The 14341-nt window shown below is 53.6% G+C and overlaps 1 protein-coding gene across 1 annotated transcript; it reads left to right on the top strand.

Annotated features, from left to right (window-relative positions):
* Nucleotides 1-458: 458 nt before the first annotated feature.
* Nucleotides 459-2846, top strand: TMEM271 (transmembrane protein 271). The gene has a single exon (XM_067734770.1). The coding sequence runs from the start codon at nucleotides 766-768 to the stop codon at nucleotides 1867-1869; it is 1104 nt and encodes a 367-aa protein (XP_067590871.1). The 5' UTR covers nucleotides 459-765; the 3' UTR covers nucleotides 1870-2846.
* The last annotated feature ends 11495 nt before the right edge of the window (nucleotides 2847-14341 follow it).

The following is a 14341-nucleotide window of genomic DNA, read 5'->3' as shown; positions in this document are numbered from 1 at the left end:
CCCACCCCCGGCTCAAACCTCCTTCCCACCCGGGCTCTCCCTCCTTCCGCTCTCCCCCAGACTCGCCTCTTCCCCTGTCCTGCAGTCAGGCTCTCCCCCGTAGCCCCTCAGCGCCGGGGCTCCCCTATTCCTGCCCCCAAGCTGACTTCCCAGGCTTCCTGATTTCTAGCGGGCCAGTGGGCACAGAGTGAGACCCCAGCCCTGTGACCAGGGGAACGCAAACGCAGGGTCTCGAGAGGTGGGAGGTGCCGGAGGTGGGGCCTGGGGGCATCAGGGGAGGGAGGCAGGAGTGGGGGGGGGTGTTCCCAGAGAGGGCAGGGGCGCCGATAGGGGGAGGAAGGCGGAGAGACGCGGCGAGCGGGCACCTCTCCTTGGGGAGGCGGCAGAGGGGTGTCCTAGGGGCTACGGGGGTTGGGGGGAAGGGGGGAGGGCGGCGCCTGGGCCTGGCGCGCCGGGCCGCGGGTGGTGGTGGGGGAGCTGAACGTCCTGGGAGGGGCGCCGCGGGCTGGGGAGTGGGCGCGCGCGTCCTGCGGTCCTCCGCGTCGCATCGGTTCCCTGCGCGGGGCCGCGGCGGCGGCGGGAGGCGGAGGATGCGGGCTCCGGCGGCGGCGGCGGCGGCGGCGGCGGCGCGGGCCCGGGAGGACGCGGGAGGATGAGGAGGAGGCCGGCGGTCCGGCCGCGCGGCGCCGGGAGGAGGCGCAGGCGGCGGGGGCGGCGGCGGGCGGCGGCGGGCGCGCGGGGTGCGGGCCGGCTCGGGCGCGGAGGATGAAGTGGAGCATCCGCGGGGCCTGCGCCGCGCTCTCCTCCTGCCTCCTGCTTGCCTGCGCGCTCAGTGCCGCCGCCGTCGGCCTCAAGTGCTTCTCGCTGGGCTCGGAGCTGCGCGGGGAGCCGTTCAGGCTGGGGGCGGCCGCCGGCGCCTTCTACTCGGGGCTGCTGCTGGCCGCCGGCCTCTCGCTGCTCGGCGCCGCCCTGCTCTGCTGCGGGCCCCGGGACGCCGCCCTCGCGGGGCCGGGGCCGGGGCCGGACCCGGCGCTCGGGGGCCCCGCGGCCCCAGCAGGGGCTCCGGAGGCTGCGCCGGGCGAGCCGGGGAGCGCAGCCGGGCCCTCGGGGCGGGTGAACAGCCAGAACCTGCTCCTGCTGGGCGTTCTCGTCTTCATGCTCGGGGTCCTCAGCGCCTTCGCGGGCGCCGTGATCGACGGCGACACCGTGTCCCTAGTGGAACGCAAGTACTCCCACTACTGCCTGCCCCCGCGCGCGCCGGCCGCGGCCCCCGGCCCGGCCCCCGGCGCGCCGCGCGGCCGCAGCACCCTGGACAGCGCCACGTCCGCCAAGTGCCGCCAGCTGAAGGACTACCAGCGCGGCCTGGTGCTTTCCACCGTCTTCAACTCGCTCGAGTGCCTCCTGGGCCTGCTCAGCCTCCTGCTGGTCAAGAACTACAAGTCCTCGCAGGCCCGGCGCGGCCGGCGCGGCCGGCGGAAGGGAGGCCGGGCCCTGGCGCGGCCCCGCGGCGGCCCGGGGTTCCGTGCGCAGCCGCCAGCCTCCCGGGCGCGGCGGGGCCGACGGGGTCGGCGGGGGCGGAGGCTGCAGCAGCGGCCGAGCGAGGCTTCCATCCTGTCCCCGGAGGAGTCAGACTTCGCCGCCCCGGGGGACTGCGCGGGCTTCGCGGCGCACCACGCGGTCTCCTACATCAACGTGGGCGTCTTCCACGCGTTTGACGAGGCGGGCGTGGAGGTGTGCTGCGGGGGGCACCCGTCTGTGGAGCTGCCGGGGTACGCGCCCTCGGACCCCGACCTCAACGCCTCTTACCCCTACTGCTGCCGGCCGCCCTGCGAGGCGGCACGCCCCTGGGAGCCGAGCCGGGCCTCCTGAGACCCCGGGCCGATCCGGATGTACTGCGGCCGCCTCCCTACCCGCCACCGCAGCGAGGGAGGTCGGGGGCTGGCGGGGCGCAAAGCCAGGCCTCTCCGTGGCGACGCATCTTCAGGGGCGGTCTGGCCCAGCGCCTCTTGGGGCCCCCCCGCCACGAGACTGGCCCTCCAGTATGATTATTTGTGTCTGGGAGGTTTCTCTTCTTTTCTGTGTCTGTTCGTATCCGGACTCCATTTTAAAGTTTACAATAAATGTTTTGGGGTTGGCTCGCCCCACCGCACTTCTCTTTGGCAAGTCCGTTCCCTGGGCGCGTTCCCTGGGCGCGTTCCCTGGGCGCCCTCCGAGACCCGAGTGAGAGCTCACCCAGAGGGTGATTTCGCGGCCGGAAGAACGCTCGCTGAGAGGACAGAAAGGCAGAGCAGCTGGTCCTTCAGGAATGGAAGTGAAGAAGCACCAACAGCAACACTTTGTACACGGATGTGCCTGCTTTTGTTGACACTTTCTTACTGTAAAGCTCTCCATAAACAGTGAAAATGTTTGGTAAATTTATTGCAATTTAAAATTGGTGAGTTCCTTTATTAAATTATTGCCATGTTATTGGAGATATTCATCAAATTGGGGTTAGAGGATGTCGACACAAATCCGTTTTGGGGGGAAATGATTGAATTTGGTCAGACGAATGTTGAGTTTGAACAGTTGTATTATGCTAGTTGGTTGACTAAATCCAGCCTCTTTCTGAGGCTAAATTTCTGTGTGTGTATCAGGTCCCATACATTTCTTTTTCTGGAAACTGGCGATGGGGTTTTTACAGCAAAGCTGACCTTATTTTGGTTAATACATATGAACAATCCGATCCTATTCTGGAAAATCACAGTCATAGTTTTTCTGGCAAAGATTATTATCCTGTTGATTAACTCATTAATCTGGTGATTTTGAATATTATAGCATTTCATTTGAAATATACCCCTTAAATAGCCTTAATTGATGTGAAGGTCATACTTTCAAATCATTAGGATATGCATGTGTGTGCGTGTTTACACGTGCAATATGAAATGCGTTCCAAATGATGGTGAAGTGTGTTTCCACCCAGTCTTGCAGGCTGACTGGGAGCCAGGCAGGCTCTGAATCTTGGGAAAAGGTGACCCGACTCCCATGTGCTGGAACTGTGGTGGCAGGCAGGTGTGCCGCTAATTCTGAACGTGCTCTAAGCAGAGCCCCACCTTGACCCAAATGGTGTATGCCTCCTGCAGGAGGAGTTGAGGACACACTGTGCGCTGCTAGGGTGAGCACAGCACAAGACGCCTGAGGTGACGAAAGCTACGGAAATAACGCGTGATCTCTCTAGAGTGCACAGGGGTCCACTTCTAACTGTGGATAAGTAGCCACATTTCGCGTTAGTGTAGCTTCCAGGTGCGGGCTCTGGGGTGAGACCTCTCCTAAGCTCCCAGGTGCACTGCCTGCAGCTCGAGTTCCCATGCACCCAGGTGACCGAGGCCCACGTCCAGCCGGGACCTGGCCAGACTGCCCAGCGGCAAAGGAAACTGCTAGAGAGAGGAGGCCCTCTTTCTACCCAGAGAAGCGCAGACCTGTCACCATTCAGTGGAGGTGGCAAAGCCGTCGTGCTGATGCTTGGACAATTACTTTGAAACCTGGGGATTCTGATCGGAGAGGCCATGGGCAGTGTCTTCTCCTTGTTATGCTGATGCCACCCGAGGAAAAAGAATCATTCAAAGCCAATCTACTAGGTCCTCATCCACAGACCTCTTCAGATAATGGTCCATATTGGGCCTCGTTCAGCCAGGCTGAGGGCCCGGCCCAACTAGTCCCACTGCCGGTCCTTAAGGCCTGGGGCCCCCTGCCCCCCCACCCCCGGCCCACTGGCCATCAACGTAAGTAGAAAAAGCGATAAGTGGCAGCAAAAGTGACTTGTAAAATACTTAGCCCATCTACCTAAGCCAGATCAATACGGCACCAGGCGTTCCCTGCCCCCTGAGCGAGGCTGCTGCTCCGTCCTGGAGCAGAGCCCTCACTGGCAGCTGCAAGGCTTACCTTCCAGAACTGCACAAGGGGGCAGCCTGGCCAGAGTGTGCCCATTGGCGGGGCACACGGTGGGCTCTTGCGGAAGGCAGCTGGGCAGGGACCCCCGGCACGGAGCAAATACGTGTGCAGCACAGACATCAGATGTCAGACCCTCCCGCATCCTTCCTGTTTTCTGAGGTTCTGTCTTACACGGTCTGTGCAGCTGAAAATGTTAGATGCCTTATGAATCTTTCAAATTTGCAAGCAAAACCAAGTATCAAACTTTCCTTGGGATAGAGCAGAAGGCAGAACGGGGCGGGACAGCAGAGAGCATCTGGGGGTGCAGACAGCAGCTTCTCCCCTGTCAAATGTACGTTTGACCAAGAAGCCAGATGGAATTTTTAAAGATGTGTTTCTAACTCCATGAATATGGTTAAGTCCACGTTATAGACGCTGATATAATGATGTGGGATACCAGGGTTTTAATTTTTAAAGTTTACTAGAGGAAAGAAAATCTCAAATGTCCCTACACTCAAATTGTTCCAAAGACCAGTACTCGGGGAAACGAGTGGAGAATCGTGAAGTTGCCCAGCTCCTTCTAATTGGGACAAACTTCCCGTGATGGCTCCAGCGCCCTGGAATGTTACCACCGCGCAAGCCCGTCTCATTCACGCTTGTTCTCCTTTTAGAGAGTTTAAGTTAGTCGTTTAGAGTTGATTCTTTATGCTCCTTGGAAAATAGTGCCAGTCCTTGGAGCTTTCTTGAAATATGGGTCTTATTCTATTTCTCAGAATTATAATAAACTCTTGGCCTGCTGGAGGCCAGACCAAGAGTTTATTAGCATGGTGAAATACCAAAATTAAACTAAACACATTTTAGTGTTTTTACATCACTTAATGCTGAGTTTGTAAGTTACTATTTTAAACATAAAGGTTGTTTACATTTAAAAGAGTAATTTAATTAACACACACATGACACAGTCACCAAACAAGCCGTGTTTTCTTGAGACTGATGAACCAGTGATCCCGGAGTGCCTGGGTTTACTGCCTCCTCAGGCAGAGGACGTGCTCTCGGCAACACAAATCGCAACCACAAAACTGAAGTTTTGACTGATATTCAATTAAACAATCATTTAATTAAAAAAATCAGGCAGATGGTGTTTGTGGTGAAGATGAAACTGCTGGTGAGCAATGTTTTTACTCTTGGCTGGTGTCGTGACACCGAGCAGGTGGGAACCTCCGACGTGCACAGAGGCACACACATACGTGTGTACGCGCACATATGAATGCACACACATGCACACAGTTATGTGCGATGCATGCATGCACATAGCGTGTACACACGTCACGTGAGTGCACACACACATAGGAAAGCCCACAATTGCACACGTGTGCACATGCATGCATGTGTTCATACTCCCGCACATACACTGGTTTGCAAGCACATGCACCAGTGTATGAACACACACACACACACACACACACACACACACACACACACACACACAGCCTCCCCGGCGAGGTCTGAGGGCCAGGCCAGTGGCCCTGCCTGGGGCACCCAGGAGGCCAGGTGCAACGTGGCGGGTGGAGTGGCCTGGCCGTGGGCTGCTGCTTCCCTTGACAAGGCATCGTGGGAGCAGCGCTTGGAGGGCACCTGTGGGTGCTGAGTGGCACGACATAGACCTGCACGCTCCGTCACATCCAGGAGTGGCAAGCTGGTGGGACGGCTCCTCACCCAGAAGCCAGCACAGCACAGCCAGCCACAGCAGGGCTACGCCGGGGTCAGGGAGGCTGGGGGCAGGCTGAGTTCCCAGGCTCCCAGGCGGCAGTGTTGCAGAGACACTGCTGGGCTTGGTGGGCACTGACCTCTGGGTGACCTCCGGGCCGGGGGAGGGCTGCACGCAAGCCCTCAGTGTTGTTATTGCCCCAAAGCACTGTTTTCTCACCGAGATATGCATGAAAATTAATAAATGAGAGACGAAGAAAAATGAATTCTGGCATATGAATAAGTAGAAACTCTTTATATGCCTGTGTACCTGTTTCTATAGGAGACAGAGGCAGCAGCCTAATGTCCATTGCTTTATTTTCTAGATGATCCAATATCTTTGCTTAATTTGCTACTTTTCAGCCTAGTGATTGACAGGAAAAAACCCACCAAAATGGAAAGAAAATGTAACTTTTGAAAACAGTGTCCGTACATAATTATGTCCCCAGTTTGAATTCTAAGGACTCACTGGGGAGGTGGGAGAAAGCCTGGTGGTTCCTGTTGCTGTTTCATCTAGAGAAGCTGCATGTGAGTTTCATGTAGAGAAGCCAAGATCTCCACTTTACCTTTTTATCTAGTATTGATCCTCAACAGAATGTCAATAGAAATCCCATTACTTTAGGATCAGTGAGGTCTGTGTTAAAGCACAACACATTCCACAAAATGATCATTTCCTTCCTGTCTCTGTGCGGCGCTTGTCCTGAACGAGCAGACTGCGTGGTCACGACCACTTGGGCTGTACCGAGGGCAGGAGCTCCCGGGGGGTGCGGGGAATGGGGACGGCTCTGGCACCTGGAGGGGTGCCTTTCTCCCTGACCCCAGGCTGGCTTTGGCCATGCCCTTCCACTATTCCTGCCTGCCATGCCCTTCCACTATTCCTACACTGCCAGCCTGAGCCCTTTCTCAGCTCCACTCCTGATACAACTTTCTCCTAAAACGTGTGTCAGATCGTGCTGTCCTACCCAGAAACTTTCAAGAACTGCCTTTTCTGAAGAAAAGTAAACCCTCGTGGACCTGGCCCAGCCTGACCCTTCAACCTTCTCTGTGGGCCACAGGGGGCTCCTGTCTGGTGGGGCCGAAGTAGATGTGGCGACCGAGACTGGTGCGCTTCCTTGGGGGAGCTAACGGAGAGGCGTCGCTGAGTCAGAGAGGAGAGAAAGGGGCGCGAGGAAGGTCCAGGGGCCTGGACCTTCGCAGGGGTCTGTGCTGCCTTGGGCGCCTGGACGTTTTAGGAGCTTATCTTAGTTTCCTGGGGCTGCTGTCACAAGGCTTCATAAACTACGTGGATTAAAACAGCAAGTATTTATTCTCTCACAGTCTGGAGGCCATAAGTCTGGGGTCAGGGGGTCGGCAGGGTTGGCTCCTTCTGGAAGCTCTGAGGAAGAATCCATTCTGTGCCCCCCTCCAGGCTCCTGGGGGCTGGCAGTCCTAGGCGTGCCTGGGCCTGTGGACTCACCGCTATCTCTGCCCGCCTTTGGTGGCCTCCACCTCTGTGTGTCCTTCTCTGCCTCTTAGAAGGACACCGTTGGCTTTAGGTCCCGCAGACCCTATTTCCAGGTAAGGCCATGTTCTGGGTGAACAAGAATTTGGGGAGGACAGTGTTGAACTATATTGAATCCAGTAGAGAAGTCCGTCGAGGCTGAGTGGTTTGCTCCTTCTTTCCTACCTGGGGCCAGCTCTGAGGACCCCTGGGGACAGGCACCCCTCCCCTGAACCGGGGCACAGGCATGAAGCTGGTGGAGCCCTCGTCAGCCCTCAGATGAACATTCTAAAAGAAGCTGAAAGAGTGGAATTAATCCCCCGACGCGGAAACTTTCTGAAAATAAGTTCCATCTGCTGTATTCGCAAACATTTTCAGATACGAGCCCCGGAGACTGTGATATTTGGTGAATCCAGCCTGGAATGGATCACCCTCCTCTTCTTGGCAGGTCGGGGGCTGGGTGGCCTTGGTGTCAGAGGCTCTCCTCCTGCTGGGATACTCCACTCGTGTTGAGGTGAAAGGCCACGGACTGTGTGCTCCCGGCCCCAGGCTGCTCTGAAAGGGGGCTCTCCCGTCTCCAGGCCTCTCTGCCTGGGGCAGCGTGGGACCCTGCTGCGGCCTCGGTGTTGCTCATTTTAAGGGCTTTCTCCCCACTTGCTCTTTCACCTGCCAGCCTTGGTTCCCACAGTCCCCTCAGCGCCTCTGCCGATTCCTGGACCCTTGTCCCCGCCCCATGTCACGGCCCCGCTGGGACGTAGCCTTTGCTGGGAGCGCCCCTCAGGTGCACCTGCTGGACCACCTGCTCCACTGGCCCTTGAGGCAGTGCCCCCTGCCCCTGCCCAGTGGAGCCGCCCACAGCTGTGAGCCCTGCCCCCCTCCCACCTCCCTCACCTCTTGCCATCCCCATCCCTCCCTGGAGGCTGGGAAAAGCTCCAGGGGCTGCCGGAGACCTGGCCCTCACCTGCGCGCGCAACTAGCCTTGACGGAGCCTGCGTGCCAGCCCCCGGGGGCCCACACCCGCCGCCATCTCTGTCAGCACAGGCGGCCGCTGAGCAAGGGCTAACTGTCTTGAGGGCTCTTCATGGGCCAGGCCCCCGGTGGCAAGCACTTTGCAGCCACTGCCCCCCAATCCTGGAAACGGCACTTTACGGGCGGGAAAACCGAAGCTTAGGGAACGTGCTGTGTGCCCGGGATGGAGCTGGTGTAAGAGCGGCGGTCTGAGCCCAGTGCTGCCTGGGGCCCGGGCCCCTTGCCGGCTGCAGCCACAAGCAGGGCCAAGGTTCTGTTCCCAAGTGGTGTTTGTGGGCGTTTGCGGGCCCAGGCGTGGGGCGGGCGGCGTGACAATCTCCAGCTCCCTCCAGACCTCTGTGCCTTCAGCCACCGGCCTTCTCACTGCCCCCTTCAGGGTCTGCCGCGGACCAGCCAGACGAAGAAGACCAAACCGCCCAGAGCCAGAAGGGAAGGGCTCAGGAACGGAAGCAGCACCGACGAAGGGGGTCAGAGGACCAAGACAACTGCTGGCTGCGGGCAGATTTGATTGCACTACAGCTGCAGATTACACAGACTAGAAAAGGGGAGGTTGCCAGACGGTGCCTTACATCATCTAATGGCTGTCTCGGCTCAGGGTTAACTTCCCTGGGAGAAAACCCATAAACCCAGAATCATCAAAAATAACCTGCACGTGCCGGGGGGAGACAGCTTTGCTTGTCTCAGTTTACACTCTTTCTGATCTCTGGGCCCTGGTGATTTATCTCCCATGGAATGGAACAAGGAGGGGAACAAGCAGGGACAGTCCCCTCGGGCAGTGGCGGCATGCCTGGCACGTCCGCAGCCTGCTCTCATGGCTGACTGCTTCCCACAAGGGTACCTCAGGACCCTAAACTCAGCCTTTTGCCAAAACTCAGCATCTCCCTCTTCCTGGTTGAGGGACTCCATCCCTACGCTCGTCACCAAGCCCTCAGCTCAGCCTCTGCTAATTCATCCCAGTGTTCATTCAACAGCTACCCACTGGGCCAGATGCCGGGAATTCCGGAGGGAGCTGCGCGCTCCCACCCTGCCGCTTGCCCTGGTGCAAGTGCATGTGCTCACTCTTGGGGGTAAAGAGACTTTAATATTCTTTTTTTCCCATACTAAGTGCACAAATCTGGTTGTACTTTACACATAAGGCACATCTCAATTTGGACCGGCCACGTTTCAAAGACTCAAGAGCTTCCGTGGCTAGTGGCTGCTGACCAGCCTAACTTCGGACAGTCTCCTCCCCACACGCTTCCTTTATTTTGATCAGTAAAAATGTTAAATACAACGTACCTCATGTAATATAATACACGCATATCCACTGCTTAGATTCAGTTTACATTGCATCAAAAATAAAACAGAAGGGCTTCCCTGGTGGCGCAGTGGTTGAGAGTCCGCCTGCCGATGCAGGGGACACGGGTTCGTGCCCCGGTCCGGGAAGATCCCACATGCCGCGGAGCGGCTGGGCCCGTGAGCCACGGCCGCTGAGCCTGCGCGTCCGGAGCCTGTGCTCCGCAACGGGAGAGGCCACAACAGTGAGAGGCCCGCGTATCACAAAAAAAAAATAAATAAAAAAAAATAAAACAGAAAACTCTTAACAGTCTAAAATGTCATTCCCCATACTTGGTCCCCATTTCTCTTCTATTTCTAAAGATGTAAAGTGGTACATGGGCAGCCAGGGTGTCCCCCTTATCCTCTGGGTCACCACTCACCTCTCGTTGGTTGTGGGTCATGCCCGGGGTGTTTTCGTGCTTCCACAACAAAAGTGTATGTCTGTGCATATTATATAGTGTGGCTTTGAATTTTTTTTTAATTGAACTCTAGTTGATTTACAATGTTGTGCTAATTTCTGCTGTACAGCAAAGTGATTCAGTTATACATATATATACATTTTTTGATATTCTTTTCCATTATGGTTTATCACAGGATATTGAATATAGTTCCCTGTGCTCTACAGTGGGACCTTGTTGCTTACCCATCCTGTATATACTAGTTTGCATCTGCTCATCCCAAACTCCCACTCCCTCCCCCTTGGCAACCACAAGTCTGTTCTCTATGTCTGTGAGTATGTTTCTGTTTTGTAAATGAGTTCATTTGTGTCATATTTTAGATTCCACATATAAGTGATATCATAGAGTATTTGTCTTTCTCTTTCTGACGTACTTCACTTAGTATGAGAATCTCTAGGTCCAACCGTGTTGCTGCAGATGGCATTATTTCGTTCTATTTTATGGCTGAGTAGTATTCCATTGTATATAGTACTACATCTTCTTTATCCATTCCTCTGTCGATGGACATTTAGGTTGCTTCCGTGTCTTGGCTACTGTAAACAGTGCTGCAGTGAACATTGAGGTGCACGTTTTTAAACTTTACATAATGGTGTCATACTGAGAAGAGTTCCTGGACCCAATTTCAAAGACTGTGTGTGGAGGCTTCTTCACACCAAGCAGTTCTTGATGCCAGCGTGGGATCTGAGAATTCCACTCAATTCTGACACTATCAACCCCGAGGTAGAGTCTGATTTTGCCCTCCACTTCAGACACCAAACACAAGTCCAGGTTGTACCTCTGACCGACTGACTATCAATCAGAGGTTCCCATGAGTCCCTCCTCTGGTCGTTCCATTAATTTGCTAGAATGGCTCAGAGAACTCAGGAAAACCTTATGTTTACTCAGTAGTTTAACGATTTATTATTAAAGGATATTAAAGGATATGAATCAACAACCAGATGAAGAGACACACAGGGCCAGGTCCTGAACAGAAGCGCTTCTGTCTTTGTGGAGCTGGGGGCCCAGCACGGTGCCACCAGGAACCTTCCAGGTTCCCTGACATGGAAACTCTCCAAAAAGGGTCAAAAAGAACTCCTTTTTTTTGGTTTTTATGGAGGCTTCATTAAACATAGTCATGATTGACTAAGTCATTGGCCAAGAGTGATTGACTCAACCTCAGCCCCTCCCCTCCCCTCCCCAGAAATGAGGGGGTGGGACTGAAAGTTCCAGCCCCCTAATCACCTGGCTGGTTCTCCTGGCAACCAGCCCCCATCCTGGGCTGGGATACAAAAGTCACCTCATTAACATAAACCCAATTGTGATAGAAAGGGCTTGTTACAGATAACAGGACAGCCGCTTCACCTTCATGGCCGTGAAACACTTTCAGAAACTGAAGACAAGAGGCCAAATATTGTAACAAAGGATACTCCCGTTGCTCTCATCGATATGAAAATTCCAAGGGTTTTGGGAACTGGAAGCCAGGAACTGTGGGTGAAGAGCAAATATATCTGAGAAACACATTTTCATCACATGCACATTTTGTAAATGATAATATCGCAGGACACGTAGTGTGTTAACCTCAACATCATGTCTTTGAGATTTGTTTGTGGTCTTACTGGAATTCCTGTTCCCGTATTCTAACTGCTGTGCTGTGTCCGATCGTGTAGCCAACCCTGAGCTCATTTGCCATTTCCCCACTGAGTCACTCCTAGGGGATTTCCTTTTTCCCCTTACAATCCGTGCTGCACAAAACCCCTCACCTGTCTCATTCCCAGGGAAGGCTTCTCTAAGCCCCACACTCAGGTGTGTTCCTGGGGCCTGTGCCTTTCTGCCCTCCCAGGAGCTGCACCATGGGGGCTCTGGGTAGGCGTGTGTAGGGCCTGCCCGCCCTGCAGATCAGGGTCGTCTCCTGAACCTCCCTCAGAGACCCTCGTGTTTCCTCTTGTTAGTTGCTGTGAAATGGTATCTCACAGTTTTCACCTGCATTTCCACAGTTACTAGTGAGGTATTGACTGCTCTGTAACTCCTACATTCTTATTCTCTAGCATGAAAAAAATTGCTTGTCTTTTTACTGATTGATTTCTAGACACATACGCTGGGTACACTACTCCTTATCCCAGAGCTGAGTTGCCTTTTCGTTTGTTCGGGGTGTCATTTGTCAAAAAGTAAATCACATTTATTAATCCTTTCCTATATGGCTTGTGATAAATAAAGAAAACACAGATTAAGTCATCAGCCGCTGCAGTGCTGACCGACATGCACCCTGAGAGGAATTTAGGAAGAAAGCAGGATGGGCGATCTGTGCTTTGGACAAGCAGTCTCCTTAGATCATTAGGTGCATGTCTCAGGAAGAATTTTAATGAAGCCAGGCTCTTGCATCTTCCCCTACATAGAAAAGCACTGAAACCTTTAACTTGAGATGCCTGTTCTTTGTGAATAGCAGTAGTCTTTTACCAGGATGTAAGCTTTACTGCGCGTGTTCCCAGGCCAAAGATGATATATAAACTAGGCTTCTCCCCTGACCCCTTCAGAGCAGTCTCTCAGAGCTACTGAGTGGCTGTCTCCCAGGCCGCTGTCCTCCGTAAGGTCCCTGAATAAAACTTAAGCTCACAACACATATGTTGTGCACTTTTCTGTAAGTCGACGCTTGTCTTCTCGTTTCTCGCTTAAGAAATTCTCCCTATCCTGGTGGCTTGTTGTTTTTGTTTTTTTTGGCCCCCCAGACTCTTCGTTGCAGGGCTCGGGCTTCTCTCTAGTTGTAGTGTGCGGGCGTAGTTGCGGTGCGCTGTCTCAGTTGCCCCGCGGCATGTGGGATCTCAGTTCCCTGACCAGGGATCAACCCGTGGCCCCTGCATTGGAAAGCAGATTCTTAACCACTGGACCACCAGGGAAGTCCCTATCCTGATGTTTTAAAGATATTTTTCCTTTTCTTGTAAAAGTTTTACAGTTTTGCTTTTACATTTAAGTTGTTGGGGCCCAGGGTAGGCTGCCCCAAAATGTGCCTTAATGGCATGTGGATTATTTAGAATTAAAGTTACTTAAGAAATGGCCAATGCAAAAGGGACACTCTGAACGTCCTCTCTGTGCCCTGAAAGCAGGAAATAAGTCTCCCATGTGAAGGTGCCCTCCCTGCATCTGGACATAGAAGGACACCCTTATCTCCAGGGACAGGGAATTAGGACTGAGAAGCCTGTCTAAACAAACCTTGTTACTTTTAAAATTTATTCCCCAAGCCCAGACTCTGCTTAAAGCAGATTCTTCACTAATTGAGCACTAAAGCCTAAGTTTTTTTGTCCTCTCAATCCTTCACAAAATTTATAGTTTCTTTGTCTAAAAAGTATAAAACCTGCCTACTTTGGCCACTTCTTAGGTACTATTTCTATGAGACCTCTGTGCACATGTATTAAATTTTGTTTCTTTTTCTCCTGTTAATCTGTCTTGAGTCAGTTTTATTACTAGTCCAGCCACAAGAACTCATGAGGGATAGAGTGAGAAAGTTCCCTCTCCCCAATAAGGCCTTTAATCCATCTGGGAAGTTATCTTTGTTTATAATTTAAGGTAGAGATCTCACTTTCTCCTTTATTATTAGATATAAATGTACGTGTTAACCAACATTTTAGAATCTGAGGTGAGACCTGATTAAAATAAAAAGGTGTTTATTTGGGGTTTGTTAGGTGTTAGGAGACACAAATTCAAGATTACTTGCATTGTGTTCTGCGGGACTACAAAACGGGGGATGCGTATGAAGGCAAAATCAGCAAGGTTACAGTTAGTTAAATGAGTTTTTTTATCAAGAATATAACTGGAGCTGGCAAGAAGTAAGGATGCTAGTTAAGCAAGGATTGGTTGGAGTCCGAAATGTTTGCATAGTTAGAAGGGGAGACCTTGAGATCATAAGGTTACAGCTGGCAGTGGCCAGCAGACACCGTCTTGAGAACGGCCGGTGGTGTCCTTGAGTTTAATACGGTTCAGAAAGTTCACGTTCTCAGTGGTGCAGGTAGTGTCTGAGACCAGGTCCTCAGTGGTTGCCTGACTCCATTTTCGTATGCCTTGAGGCAGGAGATAGATGGGCCCCAGGCTGAGCAGCTGGAGTCTGTCCCCCGTGGGCAGATCCTGCCGGATGCAGAGGCGGACGAGCTGAGCCCCGCCCAGATGAGAGGCCACGTATTTCTCATTCTTGAGGTCAAGGAGACCTTCCCGACTACACACGCACAGAAAGACTCCTTGGAGGTCAAAAAGGGAGTGATGTCAACCTACCCATAGGCCTCCTCACTAGAATCCATCTTGGCTAAGAGATGCACATACATGGGAGGATCCTGAGATAAAACAAATACGGACTCCAAATGAGGCAAAGGAAACCTGAAGAAATGCCCCATAAAAGTGATTCAAACTACCACGAAGGGGCTTCCCTGGTGGCACAGTGGTT

Source organism: Pseudorca crassidens, chromosome 4 (assembly GCF_039906515.1).
Source record: "Pseudorca crassidens isolate mPseCra1 chromosome 4, mPseCra1.hap1, whole genome shotgun sequence".
In the NCBI taxonomy this organism is placed as follows: domain Eukaryota; kingdom Metazoa; phylum Chordata; class Mammalia; order Artiodactyla; family Delphinidae; genus Pseudorca; species Pseudorca crassidens.
Note: the sequence above shows the minus strand (reverse complement) of the source record. Positions and strands in the feature narration are given on the sequence as shown.